This window comes from Eptesicus fuscus, chromosome 3 (genome assembly GCF_027574615.1).
Source record: "Eptesicus fuscus isolate TK198812 chromosome 3, DD_ASM_mEF_20220401, whole genome shotgun sequence".
NCBI lineage: Eukaryota > Metazoa > Chordata > Mammalia > Chiroptera > Vespertilionidae > Eptesicus > Eptesicus fuscus.
Window position 1 is genome coordinate 50,794,079 of NC_072475.1, and position 19,296 is coordinate 50,813,374.

The 19,296-nt window shown below is 41.0% G+C and overlaps 1 protein-coding gene across 1 annotated transcript in view; it reads right to left on the reverse strand.

Moving 5' to 3' along the window:
* Window positions 1–19,296, reverse strand: part of ATP13A5 (ATPase 13A5) — a 98,912-nt gene that overhangs the window by 43,268 nt on the left and 36,348 nt on the right. Inside the window, exons 8-16 of the mRNA XM_008151610.3 lie at window positions 18,303–18,375; window positions 17,237–17,365; window positions 14,543–14,713; window positions 12,238–12,395; window positions 9,325–9,513; window positions 5,784–5,845; window positions 4,147–4,297; window positions 1,789–1,875; window positions 764–920 (exon numbers count right to left, since the gene is read on the reverse strand). Coding sequence (XP_008149832.2) covers window positions 764–920; window positions 1,789–1,875; window positions 4,147–4,297; window positions 5,784–5,845; window positions 9,325–9,513; window positions 12,238–12,395; window positions 14,543–14,713; window positions 17,237–17,365; window positions 18,303–18,375 — 1,177 coding nt within the window. The remainder of the gene's footprint in view (window positions 1–763; window positions 921–1,788; window positions 1,876–4,146; window positions 4,298–5,783; window positions 5,846–9,324; window positions 9,514–12,237; window positions 12,396–14,542; window positions 14,714–17,236; window positions 17,366–18,302; window positions 18,376–19,296) is intronic.

Consider the following 19,296-nt stretch of genomic DNA (forward strand, 5'->3'; position numbering starts at 1 on the left):
AGAGAAGTTAAAGCAATCATTTGCCAAATCAAAATTCTGTGCACGAGTTGATGGATATCAGCAATCATAAGGAGAATGTAGATGAAAATCAAAAGGAAAAGGGCAATTTATCCAAATGAATTCATTTGAATGCAACAGTATTCTTATAAATCTGGGCTGCTGCTTAGAGGGTGCATATGTTTATAAGACTATGAAACAATATAAATCAGCTCAAAATCTGACCCAGAAAGATGAAATTACTGGTATTGTGAAAATGATCTATTACCATGCTCTAATACCACCTAATTTATTGTAATCACTTTTTTTCTAAAAGACTTATCTTTTCTACATTCTCCTTCCATCGGTGTCTCTGAGGCTCTTTTAGAGGTGCCAGCTCCCCAGGAGGTGACAGAACACCCCTTCTGTAGAATTGGTCTAGTGTCCCAGCCTCTCCCTTTGGCTCTGTCTTCCGAGTGCTTTTCACTATCACCCACCTGGTTCTCTGAGCCCTGTGTAGCTTCCTATTCTGGCTCCCGATGCTCGCTTCGCCTCTCCTTCCCTGATACCCCATTGCGGTTGGGCTTTCCTAGCTGGGCCACAGCTGGGTATTTACTCTCTGCCTCTTTGCCTTGGAAGTATCACATCTGCCTTATCAAATCCGTGAGTCCCACTTCCCACCCACCGAGAAAACAACTCCCTCTACACTTACTGACGTAGGCTTGTTTGCTTTATGTATTTGGACTTAAAACACTCACTCCCCAAAGGGAAATGTGCCCCTTAGTACCTGTTTCGGATCTGCAGAACTTGGCCAACATCTCTGGGGCACCCTTCATGTAGACGTGGAAGTGATCCTCGCCTGCTAGCCCAGCAACCACAGACATCCTCTGCAGGCTCGATGAGAAGGGAAACTGGCGCAAGATGGTGATAGCTTCCACAGGACTCTGAGAGTGGACCAAGAAAACGGCGTTGAGCCCAGCGGGGTGGCTCAGTGGTTGAGTGTCAACCCAGAAACCAAAAGGACATCGTTCCATTCTCGGGCAGGGCACATGCCTGGCTTACAGGCAGGTTCCCCAGTAGGAGGTATGCAAGAGGCAGCTGATGATATTTCTCTCTCATTGATGTTTCTATCTCTCTCTCCCTCTCCCTTCCTCTCTCTCTAAAAATCGATAAAAGTTTAAAAATTAAAAAAGAAAAAAGGGGTGTTTAAGAAGCTCTTAAGTGAGATTTAGCAGATACACACCAACAAACAGGGTTTCCTTTGCAATGAGCTCAGGGACATCATGAAGTGGTGTACTTGTCACAACATTGGTATTTTTCGGGCTCCCTCTAAGGCAATTCCCTCATCAAGTTGTCTGGTCTGCAAGACCCTTTCCTTTGGGTGCCTGGAGAAATCCTAATCATTTTCCAGGCCAAGTTCACAGGTCACCCCTCCTTTGTGGTGCTTCTCTCTCCCAGAAAGAGTATTTACGCGCATCTCTGGATTCCTGTGGCACTGTGTTTGGCTTTTATTATAGCATTTGGCACATTGTATTATACTTATTTGTACCCCTATTGATTTTTCTACCAGCCCGTGTACTCCAACACAGAGCCCAACCTGTCTAGCATTGAAATCACTCCATCCCTTAGCACCGAGCACAGTGCTCTAGGTACTCAGTGGGTGTTGAATGAATTAATGGATAAATTCAGGAGTAAAGAAATAAGCAAAGCACCTATGGAGACTGTTAGGATAAGGCAAAATAATAAGGATATAGAAGAGTTTCAACTGTTTTAAGGGGAAAGAGCTACATGATTCAAAGAAGCAAATCATACCCGACTGGCTTTCGGTCCTGGTTTTATTATTATGTTTGAGTCTGACATCCTAAATTTGCAGTAGTCCACATTGCAATCTTCCATTATCTATTTTAAAATAAAAACATTCATAAGATTCCTTAGGGAAAAATAATAAGAAAGAAATTTCTCTCATTTACATAGCACTTTAATCTTTTCAAAGCCCTTTTAACATACTTTCTCTTCTAGGCCAATTATCTTAATACCCCATTGTCAGATTTCTGTTATGTTGATATACGTTAAAGGATCTTCTTGTAGAATGTGGAAAAGCCAGAAATATTGTGACTGCATTTTAAGTAGTTGATGGAAGAAATGTGAGCTATAGGCCAATGGCTCTTCCTAAATGGTATGTCTAGTAATTGAAGGAGGGCTTAAGTGGAGATTTACCCTTCAATGGAACTGAGCACATTAGCTCTCAGATGATTTAAGATTTCGTCTTAAGATAAACATGGGACTATTTCTGATGCTATACCCATTTAATTGGGTAGCTAGAGAGTTAGCAAGTTAGCTGCCAGAAAAATTGAAAAGCATATTTCAAAAAGGTTTATATTTTTTGGTATCATTTATATTTATTATAACAGTGTAAATCATACCACCGGAGAAACTAATATTAACCTAATATATGGGAAAATCAGTCAGATATATACATAATAAAGGTCAGAATATAAGAGACAACAGTGATGTTCACTCTGTCATCTGTTTAACCTTGGGAATATCGCTTCATTTTTCTAGATCACAGTTTCTTCTGAAAAATACTCTAATATCCCTTCCAGTGCTAAAATTCTTACAGTCTATAAGGACTTTTCCCCTCCCGCTTACCAAAAGATGCTTAACTCCAGGCTGCTTCTCACCCAACTTTAAACTTGATGAACATTCTTGCACTTCGATGCTTTGTTTGGGATGGAACTTAAAAACAGTTCTTACAAAGCTAATATTAATGATTTATGTTTCCATACATGAGCCTAACTCATCTGTCATTTGTGCAGATAGTCAACCCTCCTGTTAGGGAAAAGGGGCACTACTAAAACCACGGTCAAAGTCACATATAGTAACAAGGACCCTGTGTAATTCATTACTGTGCCAGCTCTAGTGATGTTGGTAAGACATTGCTTATAATAATTATCCTGATTCCTCTCCATTCAGATCCAGGGAAGTGAGTACTATTTTGTCTTGGTGTCAAAAATATCTCCAAAACAATTGTTCTAATTATAATGTACTGATATCAGAAACTTCCCTGTTTAACAGGTTTCTTCTTTTTATTATTCTGGCCTCTAGAAAGCTACAATTTTCCCACCATACATCTTTAAATTAAACTTTTTGTGAGATGTTCTTAATGTCCCTACAATAATTTGTTTCCTTTTCTTTACAATTCTGTTTAAAATGCCATCCTGTATTTGATATATCATTATAAGTAGCTTTAGAACATTTTTTTTTGGAGGACAGGAGAATCTAAGTAACTAATTCATTCATTCATTAATACCATCCATATGTTGGGCACTTTACAATACACAGGGCCCTTAAGCTCACAGTCTCAATGCTCACCACAACTCTGTGAGTGAGGCTTTATAATCTCAAATGCATGATGAGGCACAGACTCAGAGTCTTGGTTCTGAATTTGGGGTCCATACTAGAGAGTGGCAGAGTGGAGAGGTCTTCCCACCTTGTCATGACAGTTGCCAGGATGGGTTTATGACCTTCAACTACCATTCACACTCAGCTCAGAAAATTGAACCCGTTGGGCTGAGAGCCCCCCAGTTTGGTGTATAAACCTATGCTGTCTAATACAGTAGGTACCAGCCATTTGTAGTTATTTAAACTAAAGTAAATAAAATAAAAAATTTAGTTCCTCATTTGCATAGCCACATTTGAAATGCTCATTAGCCACATGTGATAAGTGGTTACTATACTGGACAGCAGTGCTTTAGTCTACTGTTTCTCTGAGGATGTTTTGAAGAATATTTTTCTCCAAAACATGTTTTGGCCCATAAATAAGGTTTCTGTGGTCAAATAAGTTTGGGAAATGCGGCATTTCATAGTCTCTCTTGAATAGTTACAATGCACCACAGTGTATTAAAGAAATCTTGCAGTCAAGAAATTGATTCAACTTTGTTTAAACAGCAGTTCCCAAATTCTTCTGATCATGCAACCCTATTTCATGTTGCACTCATCAACAGAGACCTTTGGCATAGAGGCTAGAAAATTCAGGTAGGATCAGACTTCATATGTGCATGATTATAAATCTTCTCTGGGTTTCAACTAAAGTTACAAAAGCTTTAGCATTTCAGTAAGGATTTCTTCATGTTTTGTCCATTCTGTTGAAGCAATAAACTATCATCTTACCCAGTTGGTACCCTCAAACATCTTGAGGTCCAGAGGGTCTCCCTGGATGGTCCCATCCAGGAGGATCAGAGAGTGGCAGCTGGCCATGGCAGCGCACAGTGGGCTCCAGGGCAAAGCCCTGCCTGAGGCAAAGCTGTGGACTTCCTGGAAACTGGTAGAGAAAGTAACTAATAAGTTAAGGCCTTCAACAAAATTATTTTACATCTATGCCCCTTAAATCTCACTAACACAGAGCTTCAATAATACCCAACCCCTATGCCAAAAACCTTCAATAGCTCCCCATGTCCAGTATGATAAAGTTCAAACCCTGAGCCTGGTATTCAAGGCCCTGTCTGCTTCGTTTCTATAGTACCTTACAGATTCTACTCATACTGGTATCCTTGGTGCACAATTTTTCCAGAGCCAAGTTAAACATCTTGCTATTTCTATATTTGCACAGGTATCACCCTGCCCTTGAGCCCTTGGAGAGTTTGCAGATATCAGCTCACTTGGCTTCCTTCTTTTCTAACTGGAGTGTTCTGCCTGCACATTACTATTCATAAAACCATCCTTTGAGATGGATGTGAACTTCCTTTTCAATAGTTTTCTACTGGTGAATCAATGCTGTAATTTCAGCATATAGAATCACAGGGATTTCTGTCAGAGTACTTGTAGCCAGCACACATGATGGCAGCATCACAGGAAGGCACATTGTAAGGCTCAGACCTGATTCCTGCAAACTCCCCAGAGCTGTCTCTAGGCAAGAAGTCCCTAAGCCAATGATGCAGGGGAGATGAAAAGGATGCCTGCCAGGTGGCTCAAGTAAAAGCATGCATGGACTACAATATTTCTTTCTACTCAGCCTTTTGGCCTTTGCCCCTATTCCCTGAAACTCCTGGCATGGACATCCAGCATCTAAAGCTTGTTTTCTTCTTTGACAGTAGACCAGCTTGGTTTACCTTCTTCTCCTCCAGTCTTAGAGCTAAATAGTAATTGTATCTAGATGTTTCTATCTCCCAAAATTTTTCAGAGTACTAGGGACAAGGGAGTGAGAGGCAGGATTGAAACTGCAAATACCCTTTTTCCCTTTTGTGGCTCTGACCAGTAGAGGCCCTGCCTGTCTGGACAAAGGCCTGGACTGGACCTCTACACAGCCAGAGGCAGAGACTCAGGAGTAGGGCTAGAGCCCAGGGAGTTTGTTGAGGCCCAGACCATGGGTCTTCTGCAACGCTGTGCGTGCTGCCTGCCTGCTGTTACTCTGCACCCTTTTATTCCACTGGAGTGTAAACTAAGGGAAGAGATGGAGCTCTACTTCTCTAGATTCCTTCCACACTAGCTGCTCAGGAAGTCTTTGCAGTTTTTAATTAAGCACAGTCCTGTTTTCACTCTTTACTGCTCTGTTTTAGTCATTCAGGTTCTTAATCACTAACCTCATTCTATTCCCATTTTTCATGTGGAGTTTGAAGGCCTACTTTCCCTGTCTGATTCTGAAATTAGAACTCATTTAATTTAAAAAATTAGAATAATTGGGAGCTGGTTCCAGCCAGTTATTATACATATTTTATGGGGCATTGATCCCTCAACACTGGAAGAATAGATTTGAGTAGCCCCAAGGCAGCCTCACCAATCACACATTCCTTCTTCATGAAGGTGCCTACCAGTAGTCAGCAGCGGGGACAGTCCCCCAGAGGTCCAGCCCATCCTCTGTAAGAGTGCCAGTCTGGGGAAAAAATAGAGTTGGTATTAGCATAATATTTAGAGCTTTTAATTATATCATGACTCACATAAAAACCAAGTTCCCAAGAAATTAAAGTACGTCTAGTTATCCAAAGCTTTCTCTTTGGAAGCATCGAATTTCAAATCAGAGAAGGGCACCTGAAAGAAAGGTTCAGCAGGTGACAAATGATTCCCAAAAGACCATGTTGATAATTAGATGATTCTAATTACTAACCATTACAACAAAATGGAAGTGATTTGTTTTTGTTTGTTAATGTTTTGACTTGTTAAATGAGAGAGGTTCAGTGAATGGATATATAATAAGAACCAGCTTTGACTTTTAGTTGGCACTTGTTCTCTTTTTGAAGCAGAGCTCAGAAGTTTTTCTTTCCTTTTTAAGAGTATTTAGTTCACAGTCTGCCATCTGGTTCACACAATTTCCTAAAATATGGGTGACATGGTGACTTTCCAGATTGATAATAAAATGTTGATAAAGGGCTTTGAGACTAAAAAAGAGCAACAAAGTGCTAAATAAATATTATGAATGTCCATGAATGGGTTTTATTGTTAGGTCAAGAGGAAATTAGCTGGAAGATTTGATTTTCTGTATTATGGGAGAGTATTTACCAGAAAATGTAACAGAGAATTCAAAACAGAACTGAGGACAATCATAGCACTTTTAATTTGCTCATTGTTTCACAGTTGGTCATGAACTACAGATCCCACTGTCTTCAGTAGGTAGGCTAACAGCTTTAGGCCTGCTTAACACCCATTCAAAGTAAGGAGCTGGCTACCAACAGCTTTAGGACTGCTAAATACCTATTCAAAGGAGCTGGCCACCATTGTGTCAACACTATCAGGGCAGAGCAGAGTACTACCAAGTGTTGGGGAATATCCTGTTTCAACACTGACACCTAGATCTCTGACATACTTTTTAAAGGTCATCTCTGTATAAGACACTGAATTTTCAGTTTTCCCTACTAAACGACATCTTCTATCATTGCAGCACATCACATTAGCACAGTGCTTTACTGTGAGTGATCACAATGCTTTCAATTCTCACAACTGAGTAAATAGATAGACACAGTCTCAGGCTATAGGTGACCGGAGCAGCCTCAGGGCACAATGGCCTGTAAATTAGAGAGAAAGAGCCAGAATCCAGTCTTCTAGAGTCTTCCCCTAGATGACAAATGGTAAATAAATTTGGCAAAGTATGTGGAAAGACAAAGCCCATACTGATTTTTAGATTAAAGAATTAAGAAATCTTTGTTGTATTCATTCATTTGGACTTTATAGAAAGCTAACATGCCTGTGTGCGTTATTTCTTGAAGGACAACAACAAGAAAAGCTATTTGCTTCATTTCCTCCCTGCATTTTATAAGAAACACAACCTATGTGTTTCCAAATCCCCTTGAGTTGTTCCATTTCAAAAAGACTTAGCAACTTAATCCAAACTGAGATGTTTTTCTGGTGATTAGATTATGTGTTTAAGCATCAATATTTTGAACATGAAAATAGAGATGGTATGGCAGCAAATAGAAATGGTACATGTTATTTATCTGCGTGAAAACGACCATTATACAATAAAGCTGACCATAAAATAGAAAGAAACCTAAATTATAGCTTAGGTTCTAAAGAGAATAAAATAGATAAAGAAAACTTCTTGGTATAAATATTAGCCCAGGCTTGGGCTGAATTGAATAGAAAAGAGAGAACTTGTTTTAGAAAACTTACAACAAACCAACATCAACTGAAGATACACATGGGAACAAGTGTACTCAGAAGCCCAGTGGTAAATATCTCCTAAATTGAAACAGCACTAGATGGAAATTCAATAATTCAATTAATTGTAGAGTGCTTTTATTCCAATATCGTGCTGGTAGAGCTTTATAATGTGAAAGCTAGAAAGAAACTTAAAAATAATCTTCTTATCGCAAAAGTCATGCAGAAAGTTAGTCTAAAATTCAGGACTCGATTTCTAATTTTGCTAATTCCCAATCAAGACTCCTTTACACTATAACATGACATAGTGCCACCAGGAGTTTGGCCAAGTTTGCTGAGGAGTGGTTTCTAACACGGACTAGCAAAGAAACATGTAAGGAGGGGGAGGAAAAAGCTTTACATAGGAAGTAAGATAAACAACTTGTGTAAAATTAGCTCTAGAAATAGTCAAATATAATGAACATATTTTATAAATCTCCCTCCTATATTTTAAACAGTAATAATGCCACTGGGATAAGTAATGGGAGTACCTATCAGAAAATGTCCAAAGGGCTGTTATCTGTCCCTGAATCTTGGTTCCCCACTGATGGCAATAGAGGGTTTCCTTTACCAAAGGAAATTAAGAGAGAATAGAACTAAAGTAATCTAAGAGCTATGCCACTTCCAATTGGGGATGAAGACTTGTCAAGCCTGTTCCTGTCTCTCCAGTTTGTCCTCTACTCTCCATTCTTGATCTCACTGTCTAGGACAATGAGCGTGCTCTTCAGTTACCCCCCAGATAACCTCCGGCTTCTGCCCTATCTCCCTTCTATCCCTTCTTATCAAATTCCCCCAATGGAATAACTAAAACACAGCTATAAAAATGTCACTGGTCTTTTTAAAAAATGGGAAGGGCTCCCATTCGCTTCATGACAAGGCCCGACTCCTTAGCTTGGTACATCAGGCACTGAACAATTGGGCTCCTCCTCTCCAGCTACATTCCCTACCAAACAGCCCACATTCCAGCCACACCCCAGGGAACTTTATCCTCCCATGCTGTAGGCCCTCACATCCTTATGCTTCTCAGCTGCTCTGAGCCTGGGGCCCATTCTATCTAACAACCAAAGCCAAGCTCAGAGATGACCTCCCACCTGTGCCAGGTAACTGCACCTCTATGCTTCACTCATACTGCATTAAGCATGCATCTCACTGCATTATCATCATCTTCATTTCCATTTACCTGCTTCCTCAGCTAGACCATGAACTTCTCAAGAGCTAGGAACATCTCATTATGGGGCTCTCTGCCAAAGTGGGTTAATTAAAAAGTGGCCAAGCCTTTATCAATTATTCAAATGCAAATGAACTGAGGGAACAAGCCAGGCCATTGCATTATAGCAGTGAAGCTATGAGGCAGAGAAACGAATATGCTCACTTCAGCTCAGGACAAAGCACTCCAGGGAATCAAAATGTCCCTCATTTTTTTGCCTGAAAAAGCCAGTCATATCTAGAAGTTTCTACAGTAAGAGATTGTTTAGAAACCCAAAACAGGGACAAAATGTTATTACATTTCACAGGAAAGAAATTCATGAGTGATGGCTGACCCACTTCCTTGGGTCTCAGCACAGCAGGCTTCTAAAACGTGATCTCACATGAGCTCACTATGTGGCCTTCTCCGGCCTCAGAGCTCCCATCTGTAAAATGAGGGCTCCGAACTAGACATTCTTTGAGGCTCTTCCCAGCTCTAAAATCATCAATCACCAAACGGCAAAGTTTAGTTCATACTTTGTCAAAGCACACGAGGTTTATTTGTCCGCACATATTGATTCTCTGTGGGGAGATACAGAAGATTTTCTTTTTCTTCAGCCTCTTTTGTGCATACACGATGCCTGTGGTCAGGGCAGCTGGTAGCACTGGAGGGACAGTCACGGTGAGGAGGAGTAGGGCCATGGTTGCGGTATCTCTTGGTGAGACCTGGGGAGGGGAGGGACACACAGGTTAGCCCAGTCAGGCAGGCTGGCACCCTTCCTGGCACCGTCTCCCCCAACACAGGAGCTCTAGCGACTCAGAAGATTCCTACTGAGCTGGCTCTCTTGGTGGGGCTGAGGGTTCTCTTGGCTGTGCTCAACGAATGAATAAATTGCCTCCCACTGCAGAACACAGGAGACTCTGATCCTCACCCCACACCCTCCATGGCCTTTCCTGCCTCGGTTTCTCTCCACATAGCATTCCTTCCACTCAGTGCCTAGCCCTTCTCGGCCCATCCATACGCCCTCTGGTCTCCCAGGGCACTGGGACTAGTCTAGAGTTATAATATTTCACACAGTGGCCTGACTCTTGGATTATAAATCTCTCTCCCCCTCTAGCCTACAAACCCCTTGGGTGCAGCAGCTGTAGCTTACTCATCTTTGAATTTATCTTATTCATCTCTTGATAGAGAGTTTAGTAGTTTCTGACCCAGAGGAGGTGCTCAGCACACACATTGAATGAATGACAACTTGCTAAAAACTATGACCAATATTTTGCCCAAGATATCAGCAAATATTATTGCTATAGGGAAGCCAATAATAAAAATAGCTTGCCCTCACTGGACACACACTCTGAGATGGGCACACACATTGCTTAGTTACTCCACAATAACCTCATGATGTATATACCATTATTTTTTCTTAATCACTTAACAAGTGAGGAAACCAAGGCTTAAAAATTAAAAACTTCTTCAAGGCCTCATGCTAGTTAAATGATGAGGATCTGAACTCTAGTTGATCTGACTCCAAGGCACATATGCGTACCAATGTGTTTTACTAACAAGCCAGTTCTCCTGGAATAAAGATTCCAGGCAGATCTGAAGAAATTCACAGGCTGGTAAGGGCAGGGCCAAGATCAAGTCATGGGGTGGCTTTTTTTATTTTTCACATGCCCTAGATATAATGGCTCAATCCTCTCCAACCTTGCCTAGGTTTTTTGTTTGTTTGTTTGTTTGTTTGTTTGTTTGTTTGTTTTGAATGAACCATAAGTTTGACTATAAAGTCCTCTTTTGAGTACTGAAATCGCACTTTCAAATTCAGTAGCAATGGCTGCTAAATACATCTTTGGTCCAATCTCAGTTTATTACAAAACCCATAATTCCCTGCTTTTCCCTCCCACAGCCACAGAGGAGTTTTAACTGTAAGGACTCGGCCCTGTCTAATCTTGAACCAGTGCACTTAAAGGAGGTCAACAGCACCATAGGTTTTGACCCCAAGAAGATGGGGTCTGCAATTAGCCTTGTTGCTTTGGTGCACATTAGATGTTGAGTCCTGCCCAGAAAACCTTCCTTCCCCATCACTGCCAGCACCTCCTGGTCTCAGGACAGGGTCTTGTGCCTGTTTTCCTGCTGAACACTCCTACTCCCATTTGAAACTGGTACCCTGCCTCAGAGTTCAGCACCCCCTGGCTTTGACAATCTGCTTCATTCTTTCAGGGTTCATTCTACTCCTGCCAATATGCCTTGGCCTCCTCTAGATATGCTCCGTGGGGTCTTATTTCAGATCAAAATGACTATCAGAGATCAAATGAGAGCATGAACATCACCTAGATATTCTTAAGACTGTGTCTCTACCCATTAATATTCACCCCTCTCCCCCTCCAACACACACAGAGAATGTGCTTGATGCTACCAGTTGGGGCATTATAACTAGGTCACCTGCACTCAGTTTCATACACGTGTTTGAATCTGTTTACTCACATTTTTTTCTTCTTTCCTTTGAGTCCACACCCTTAAGATTTCAGATGTCTCACAGAAAAGATGGCACAGCCCACAAGAGAATCAGACTCTCAGGACCAGAAAGGACCTCAGAGATCACTGTGACAACCTTTCCCTCTCCAGCTATCACAACTATTAAGAGAGAGACATCCAAATGAAACAGACACCCTGAAGCTTAAAAGGAAGTGGGAACCCATGTAGCATGCAGCATGCAGCTCTGTAAAAGTACTGAATTTCATCTCAGAACCTAACAAAACACAGGGCCAATCATTGCCTGCATGGTATGTTAAGTATTCCCTGGACAGAGTACACCCTCAAATATGTCAACACTCACAAATAATCCACATTTCTAGGCATGGCATTCAAGATCTCCTTCAATCTGATCTCTTTCTACCTTGCTAGACTTAATCTCTTAATCGCTTGCTAGTGCCAGAAGACCCTGTGCATTTCTTCTTTTGTGTTTGCTCACTCAAATTAGTATGAACTTCCTGCTCTCTGATCTGATTAACTAAATCCTCCCCATCGCATCAGGCTTAGGAAATATGTATATCCTCTGAGGCTATTTGGCTTGGGTATCACCAATGCCACACATGCAGTAACTTCTTATCCCCATCTAAGTGGTGAAAGGAGCAACTTTCTGTAGCTGCACCATCTAATATATTTTTTACTAATCACATATGGCTAATTGATGAAAATAAAATAAAATTGAAAATTCACTTCCTTGGTTACACTAGCCATGTTTCAAGTGCTCAATAAGCATGCATGGTTAAGGGCTACCAAACTGGACAGTGTCTATACTGCATGGAATATTTCCATCATCTAAGCAAGCTCTGTTGGACAGCATTGATTCACAGAATAATGGGACTCAGAATTAACCTAATCTAACCCTGTTGATTTGGGTCCAACTCCTTGAGAAAACTATACTATTAAAAAGCTTTACCCTCAGTACTTACTCTGTGATACAAATATACACCAAGGGCATAGAAAAAACCCACAACTCCAAGACAGGCCAGGAACACTATGAACTTGAAGGCATCACTGTAGAGTTTGAAGTTCAGAGGCCGGGGGTAAAGGATGGATCTCACCAAGTCCCCTTTGGCTGTATTGTAACCTGCATGAAGATAATCACAGGCAGAATAAGGTCCCTTTAAACAGTTTCCCCCAAACCAAAAATGGTTTGCATTGAATTAAGAATTGGTTAGGAGGATCATTTGAATATGGACTGAAAACAGCATTTCTGTGACCTAACAGTGTATTTACATTTAGTCTTCTCATAATTCACTGGGCACAAGAAGCAGCATTCCTGTAACCCTGCGTGATTTCTCTTTCTTTGTGAATCACTGCGTCAGTGGCTCACATTGCAGTTTTAAAGACCAAATATGTATTGAAAATAATAGAAAATTAAGAGAAAAGCAATGCACAAGGCAAGTAATTTCTTAAATACATATGCCTCTGATCATGTCATTTTTATGCTCAAAAACCTTCCAGAATACCCACTTTTTAGAATAAAGTTCACATAAGTAGGCATGGCATTTGAGGTCCCCTTAAAGCTGTTCCACTCCTTCCTAGCTAGACTTATCTCTCAACTGCGCACTGGTCCCAGAAGACCCCTGCGCTTTCCTTCCTTTGTGTTTTGCAGATGTAAATTAACATGTCTTTTCAGCTCTCTGATATGATTGGCTAAATCCTTCCTATCATGCGTGGCTCAAAATGCCACTTCATCAAATAAATGTTTTCAGAGTCCTACTTTTATAGTTCATATCAAAAATAATCTCTCTGCTTTTTGGAATGCCTATAACACTTGGTCAAAGACATCTATCACTGCTCTGTGTTTGAGTTAGTGATAAATCCATCTGTGTCCCTCTCCACACCATAAATCTTCCTTAAAGACAAGGAATACCTCATGATTTTTTTTTCTTTAGAGTCCTCAGTGCATAGCACTTAGTAGATACTCATTAATATCTAAGTTATTAATATCTAAGGTTGACTACTATACATTCTAGATATGAGTCAGTATTATAAATACAAACATGCCTTAATCCCACTACTTAATTGACACCTGGTCTCCTGAAACATGGCTTTTCAGGCTTTGGAGAAAAGGGGCAGAGTTTCCTGTAACCTGTTACCTTAGCACTTTACAAACTCAAATCATGTGGTTTCCATGATCTCTACCCTTCTTGACTTCTGCTTGTCAGCAGGCCAAGAGATGTTCTCCTGCCCACTGAATAGTTTGAACAAAACTTATTTTTTGTTTTAATTTGAAAAAAATCAGGTAGTAGCAGAGAGGTAAAGTGAAAGGTGCATTTTAAGTCTGTGACTATGTCAGGTGGCAGAAATACAGGTCAGGGGTGAACATCAGAGCTGGGACAGATCATGGAAGGTGTTGGCCGTGTGATGTCATGTGAAAGATTGGGACTAATTCTAATATCTTGAAAAGTTTTTAAGCATGATGTGCATAAACTGCTTCAAGTTATGTTTTATAGATGTGGCTTGGTGACAGATTGAGAAATAGGTTCAAGAAAGGTTGAACAAAATATAAGGAAAAGTATTTGAGGCAAAAGTTGAAAGCAACTGTCAAGAAATGTTTTTGTTGTAATGGTTGTGACAGGATATGGTGAAGGCCTGAACATAATGGGAGTGAAGGAGAGGGAGACAGGGCTCAGGACATATTTGTGAAGTAGACAGGATGTGGTGCCCTATTTGGTATGGGAGAAAGTGAAGAGTTAAGATGATATGAAGACACCACCAGATGATGATGTTATCAATATCATCACAGGAAGAAGTGCTAGAGGAGGATGAGATCACGTTTAAATGCCTTGACTTTGAAGTGTCTGTGGGGCAACCAGGTGGAGATATCCAGCAGGGATCTTAACAGCCCAGCAAGCAACTCTTTGAAAGGAAAATGCTTTCAAGTGATAGTGGTTGAAACTGTTTTCTTGGTACTCAGAGTGGGTGGAGAGGAGAGAAGACAAGAAGCCCAAGGACACAAGAAAAACCAAGAACACACTTTTGCCTTGGAGGAAATATACTTTATCCCTGTATTTGCTTCATCATCTACAAGGGTTTTAACAATGAAACATTCAGATGAAAATGGTGGCAAAATGGTGGCAACTTAGAATAATAAGGGCCTGATTGAAAATGAGTGTGGCTGTTATTACCGGAATGTGGCAAACTTTGTAATCACAAACAAGATTCCACCAAATCCAATCCCCCCACCTTCAATCATAGACTAAATTTACAAAAGTGGAATTGACTCACCTGTTCGAAAAACAACTGCTCTTACTGACTCCTGCCCAGAGGGCTTGACCTGGATCACTTCTGTGCCACAGAAAAGAACATGTTTCCGATAGTCCTCTGAGCTATGGGATTTCCAGGGCATGGTATTCTCCATATGGGGCAATGGCGTCTTTGTAACAGGTATACTTTCTCCTAAAGAAGATTGTATTTTGTTGATTTTGTGTGAACTCGAGTTATTTAGAGCTGGTGCTTGCCAGTTTTAAGAAAGTATACAGACCACAGCTAATCAGGTCTGAATGCTCATCCCTTGAGTCAGGTGACTGTTCTTAGGGATAGAGGAGACAAAATGTGGGGCACTTGATTCTATTTCAAATATTTATTAAAGTTCTTCCTATATTTCCAATATCTGACCGAATTATAATTTTAAAAATAGCCTATTTTAGCGAAAAGAGTCATCACAATCAATCCCCAAGTATTCTTTAAGCCCAATACTATTCTAGGCAATAAAGGAGCAAAAAAAGATGTACATAGTTCTTATTATTTGCCTCTCATTCACCCATTCCTCTGCCCATTTATCCATTCATTCAACAACTATTTTTAAGTGCTTACTCTGTGCCAGGCACTGTTCTAAGTCCTGGGCATATAATGATGAACAAGACAGACAGAAACCCTGCCCTCGTAAAGCCCGGGGAGCCAGACAAGTAAGCAACCTCTCTCCTGGGCTCTTATCCCAATTGTGGGCTGTCCATCCCAACCTGGACATCCTACTAGCATCTCCATCTCATCATATCTAAAGTCCTGGAAGCCAAAAAAAAAAGTCACCAGCATTAACATCTATATAACTTAAGTACTGATACAAGTAAATTTTAGAGACAGACACATAAAACAGAAATATTGCTTTCTCATTCATTGCTTCAAAAAGAGCTAAGTACCATCATGCTCTAAATACTTGATCACACAGCCCACATAGACTTTTCCACTCATGTACATATTTGTGGAAAGGATGCTGATTGAAAAAGACAGATTAGGGTTAACTTCTGAAAGTGAAAATGTATTCCTAGAAACAGACCCTAGGAAAAGTCACTTACTATTTAAGGTGACTTTAGGTCAATTTTGCACATTTATTGAAGGAGAGTCTTGTTTACCATTTCTACTTCTCTGTAACTCTCTGAGTTTTCCTCAGAATCCAGGTGAGAACTCCACACTGAGTCAGACTCAGGCGAGTAAATACTGCTTTCCACCCTACCTTGTTTTTTCACCAATGAGAGAAGCCATTCCTCATGGGCAGGCTGCTGGGAAATGTGGCAGTCGCTGCCTTCGAGTGAGGAGGACAGTTCTTGGCTTAAGGTTTGCACAGTGGGTACTATGGCAACATCCTGGATGAAGGATATGATTAGCATGCAAACCTCATCACTGTCATTATAAGAAAGTTAGATTTCAGCACATTAAATGGATATTTTGCAATTACACTGAATATATTTGTGTTTACCACATTTTCTTCTCTCAATTTTAAATTAAGCAGACTCGTTTTTAATTTGAAATCAGCTTGTGTTGAACAATTTAGGAATAGATAACGACTCCCTTTACATTTAGGTGATGTTAAAAAGTGTGTGTGTGTGTGTGTGTGTGTGTGTGTGTGTGTGTGTGTGTGTGTTCCTATCTTTAGCAATTTGAAAACAGAAAAATGCAACAATTTGTAAGCACAAATGACAAATAGTTTCTATTTTTGTACTGCTGTAGAATCTCTTCTCTCATTAGAATATTCTGTGTGTGTGTGTGTGTGTGTGTGTTGTGTGTGTGTGTGTGTTTGCCTAAAGAATATTTTGCAAATAGTGCCTTACTAATTACACAAATTCAAGTGGACTTTACAAAATACAAATGAGAACAAGGACAGTTTAAATAATAACTAGAAAACTGGCTTTCTGTTCAGTGAGATCATCTAGAAATACGATTCTGAAGAACAGAACTATTGCCCAGCTGATGTTGCTCAGTGGATTGAGCATCATCCCAGGTACTAAGAGTTTACTGGTTCTATTCCCAGTCAGGACACATTCCTGGTTGTGTGCTTGATCCCCAGTATGGGACATACAGGAGGCAACCAATGGATGATGTTTCTCTCTCATTGATGTTTCTATCTCTCTCTTCCTCTCCCTTCTGCTCTCTCTCTATATATAAAAATAAATAAATAAATAAATAAATAAATAAATAAATAAATAAATATGTTTAAAGAACAGAACCATTACACTGTTTTCCCCAAAGGCACAACTCAGTCTCCTTCCCAGTAACTCAGATTTCCATCCACAGAGAGTAGGGCTGGATAAAAGCTTTGCACTCTGCCAGTTGTAAGAGTTGGTAGTTTTAGGTTGTGTTTTGTTTGGATAAAAATAAAAACCATTCTCATATTTATGAAGAGATTGTGCATCAAACAGTGGAGTGGCCCTACCCTCCTCAGAACCCAACTCATCCTATTCACGCCACCCATCAGGCAGTTAATTAATCACATCTTGTATTAGATTTTTTTCTAGTTTTGTATTTCTCATGGCTTGATTCTTTTATTGTTAAATGTTTCCTATTTGCATATACCGTGTCTCCCTCACCCCTCTCTCACTGCTTAGCATGGGCCTGGTATAAGGCAGTGTGTATACATTGGTCTGCTTTGCTAACACTTGGCCTAGTTGTTGGACAGGAAAATGAAGCTCCATGGCAGCTGCCTACCTGTGAGCATGCCTTCGTTCACCACACAGCTCCCATCAATCAGAATAGCATCACATGGCAATGAGCATTTTCCTGGGAGAATGAGGACATCTCCAGGGACCAAGAGGCGGGATTCCAGCTCCTGCACACCTACACAACAGCAGAGTTTCCATGACTAGCTGACCTTCTCCTGTTTTCACTTAAAAATGAAAGGGACTGCAAACTCACGTCAGCCTGTTGGCAAGAACTGCCCTGGGTGCTCACCTGCTCCAGCCCCTTTCCACTCAATCACAAATTCCCAGGAACCAGGACTAGGGAATTGTTTCCTGGGCTATAGCAAAGGACCAGCTCAGCAACAAGACCGCACCTTGATCCTAGTACCTGGGACAGTGCTCTGTCCATAGGAGTCACTCAAGGACATTGGTCAACAGAAAAGACTGCCCCTTTGCTGCTGCTTTCTCTTTGGCTGAGTTCCTGACCCCCTGCGGCACACTCTGTCCTTTGAATGAGAACTAGTGTAAACCTTGCAGACAGCTTCTGCTGTCCCAGATACAGCTCCTTGTTCCTCAGAGAGCCAGGGACACCGCCCACCCCCCAGGCTAAGTCCAGAGCCAATGCCAGTGTCCAGCCAGACATCTACAAGCCTCATTCAGGCTTGTATTCTGGATAACAGATCAACATGTATGATGCAGGGTCTGTTTGGAATGGTTAATTAGGAAAATTAAAAAGCCATAGGAAGACTTAGCCAGTAATATTTAAATAAATGAAATATGGAGGGTAGAGGAAATTTAAAGCAACCCATACATGGGGTAAGAATGGTCTAATCAGGGCTGGGATGAGGATGAGCCATGCGAGGGTACAAAATTCAACAAGGTTCTCAATCTCAGGTTACCTACAGGTACAGGTCAGCATTTGCATGATCTTGCCTTCTTAAACTTTGCACCTCAGATGCCTTGTTTGTCTCACCTTAGCCCCAGTCCTGGGTTCAATCAGAAAAGCCTTTTTCTCATGGACTAATAATAATAAGTGAGACCGATTCCACCCTAAATGTTAGCATGCTAACTACGGCAGAACACATTTTACTTACCTTTGCCTTTTACGGTGATTGTAACCTGGACTTTGTTGTGATCCTCCACGAGGTTGTGCAGCTTAACTGATTGCTACCAATTGAGAGTCAACGTTTCAATATTAGTCCATAAGGAAAACAGCATCTTCTCAATACAGTAAATGTCAAGGCTGCTGTCACAGCCAAACTGACTCTGAGCAAAGACTTGAGTTCAACTTTTGATGCTCCTGCTTCCCTGCCCCAACGCCTACTCTACCCAACCCCCTATCTGCAGAAGCAGACATGCTCATTAATTTAATGCTATTTCAATCCCAGGAAAAATAATGCACAGCCACTGCCCTCACGGACCTAAGGTAAAGCACAAAGGCTTCACTTCTGGAAGATGTATGATTAGACTGGGGAAGAATGAGATCATAAACGGGTCACTTCCCCCTCTGTGCCTCTGTTTCCCTGTCTGTAAAACAACAATGCTGAAGGCAGCTTGTAAGTGGCTTTCCTTTGGAGGAGTCTGTGAATGCCTGGGTTGTGTTTTAATTGACCGTAGAACGGTCATCCTCTCCTTTATGACGGGTAGGTTTTCACATTGGGGAAATCTGCAGAGTGGAGCCACACTGCTCTGTTGGAATCCTGATGCTGCCACTTATACATTATTTAACTGATCTAACTCCTTTTTCTTCATCTGAAAGTAGAGATGACCTTATATATTCTATAGGGTTGTTTTAGTTCATTCTTATCTTAATTATTCCTTTGGATAGTATTGACTACTCTGGTAAGAGCTCAAAGAGTGTTAATGATTAATAAGAAGTTGCTTGTCTGAGTACATCAGCTGGAAGAATTTGCTTGAGGTGGGATAACTGAGATATGACCCTGTGCAAAGCAGTCCGGAAAAGTGGAGGCAGAATCTCTTAGGATAACTCAGGAGACAGGGAGGCAGAGGTGAGACTACTATGCTGTCCACACAGTTTCCTACACCCACTGTAGGGGGCGCTGTAAGCTGAAGGGAGTGGGATGCTGC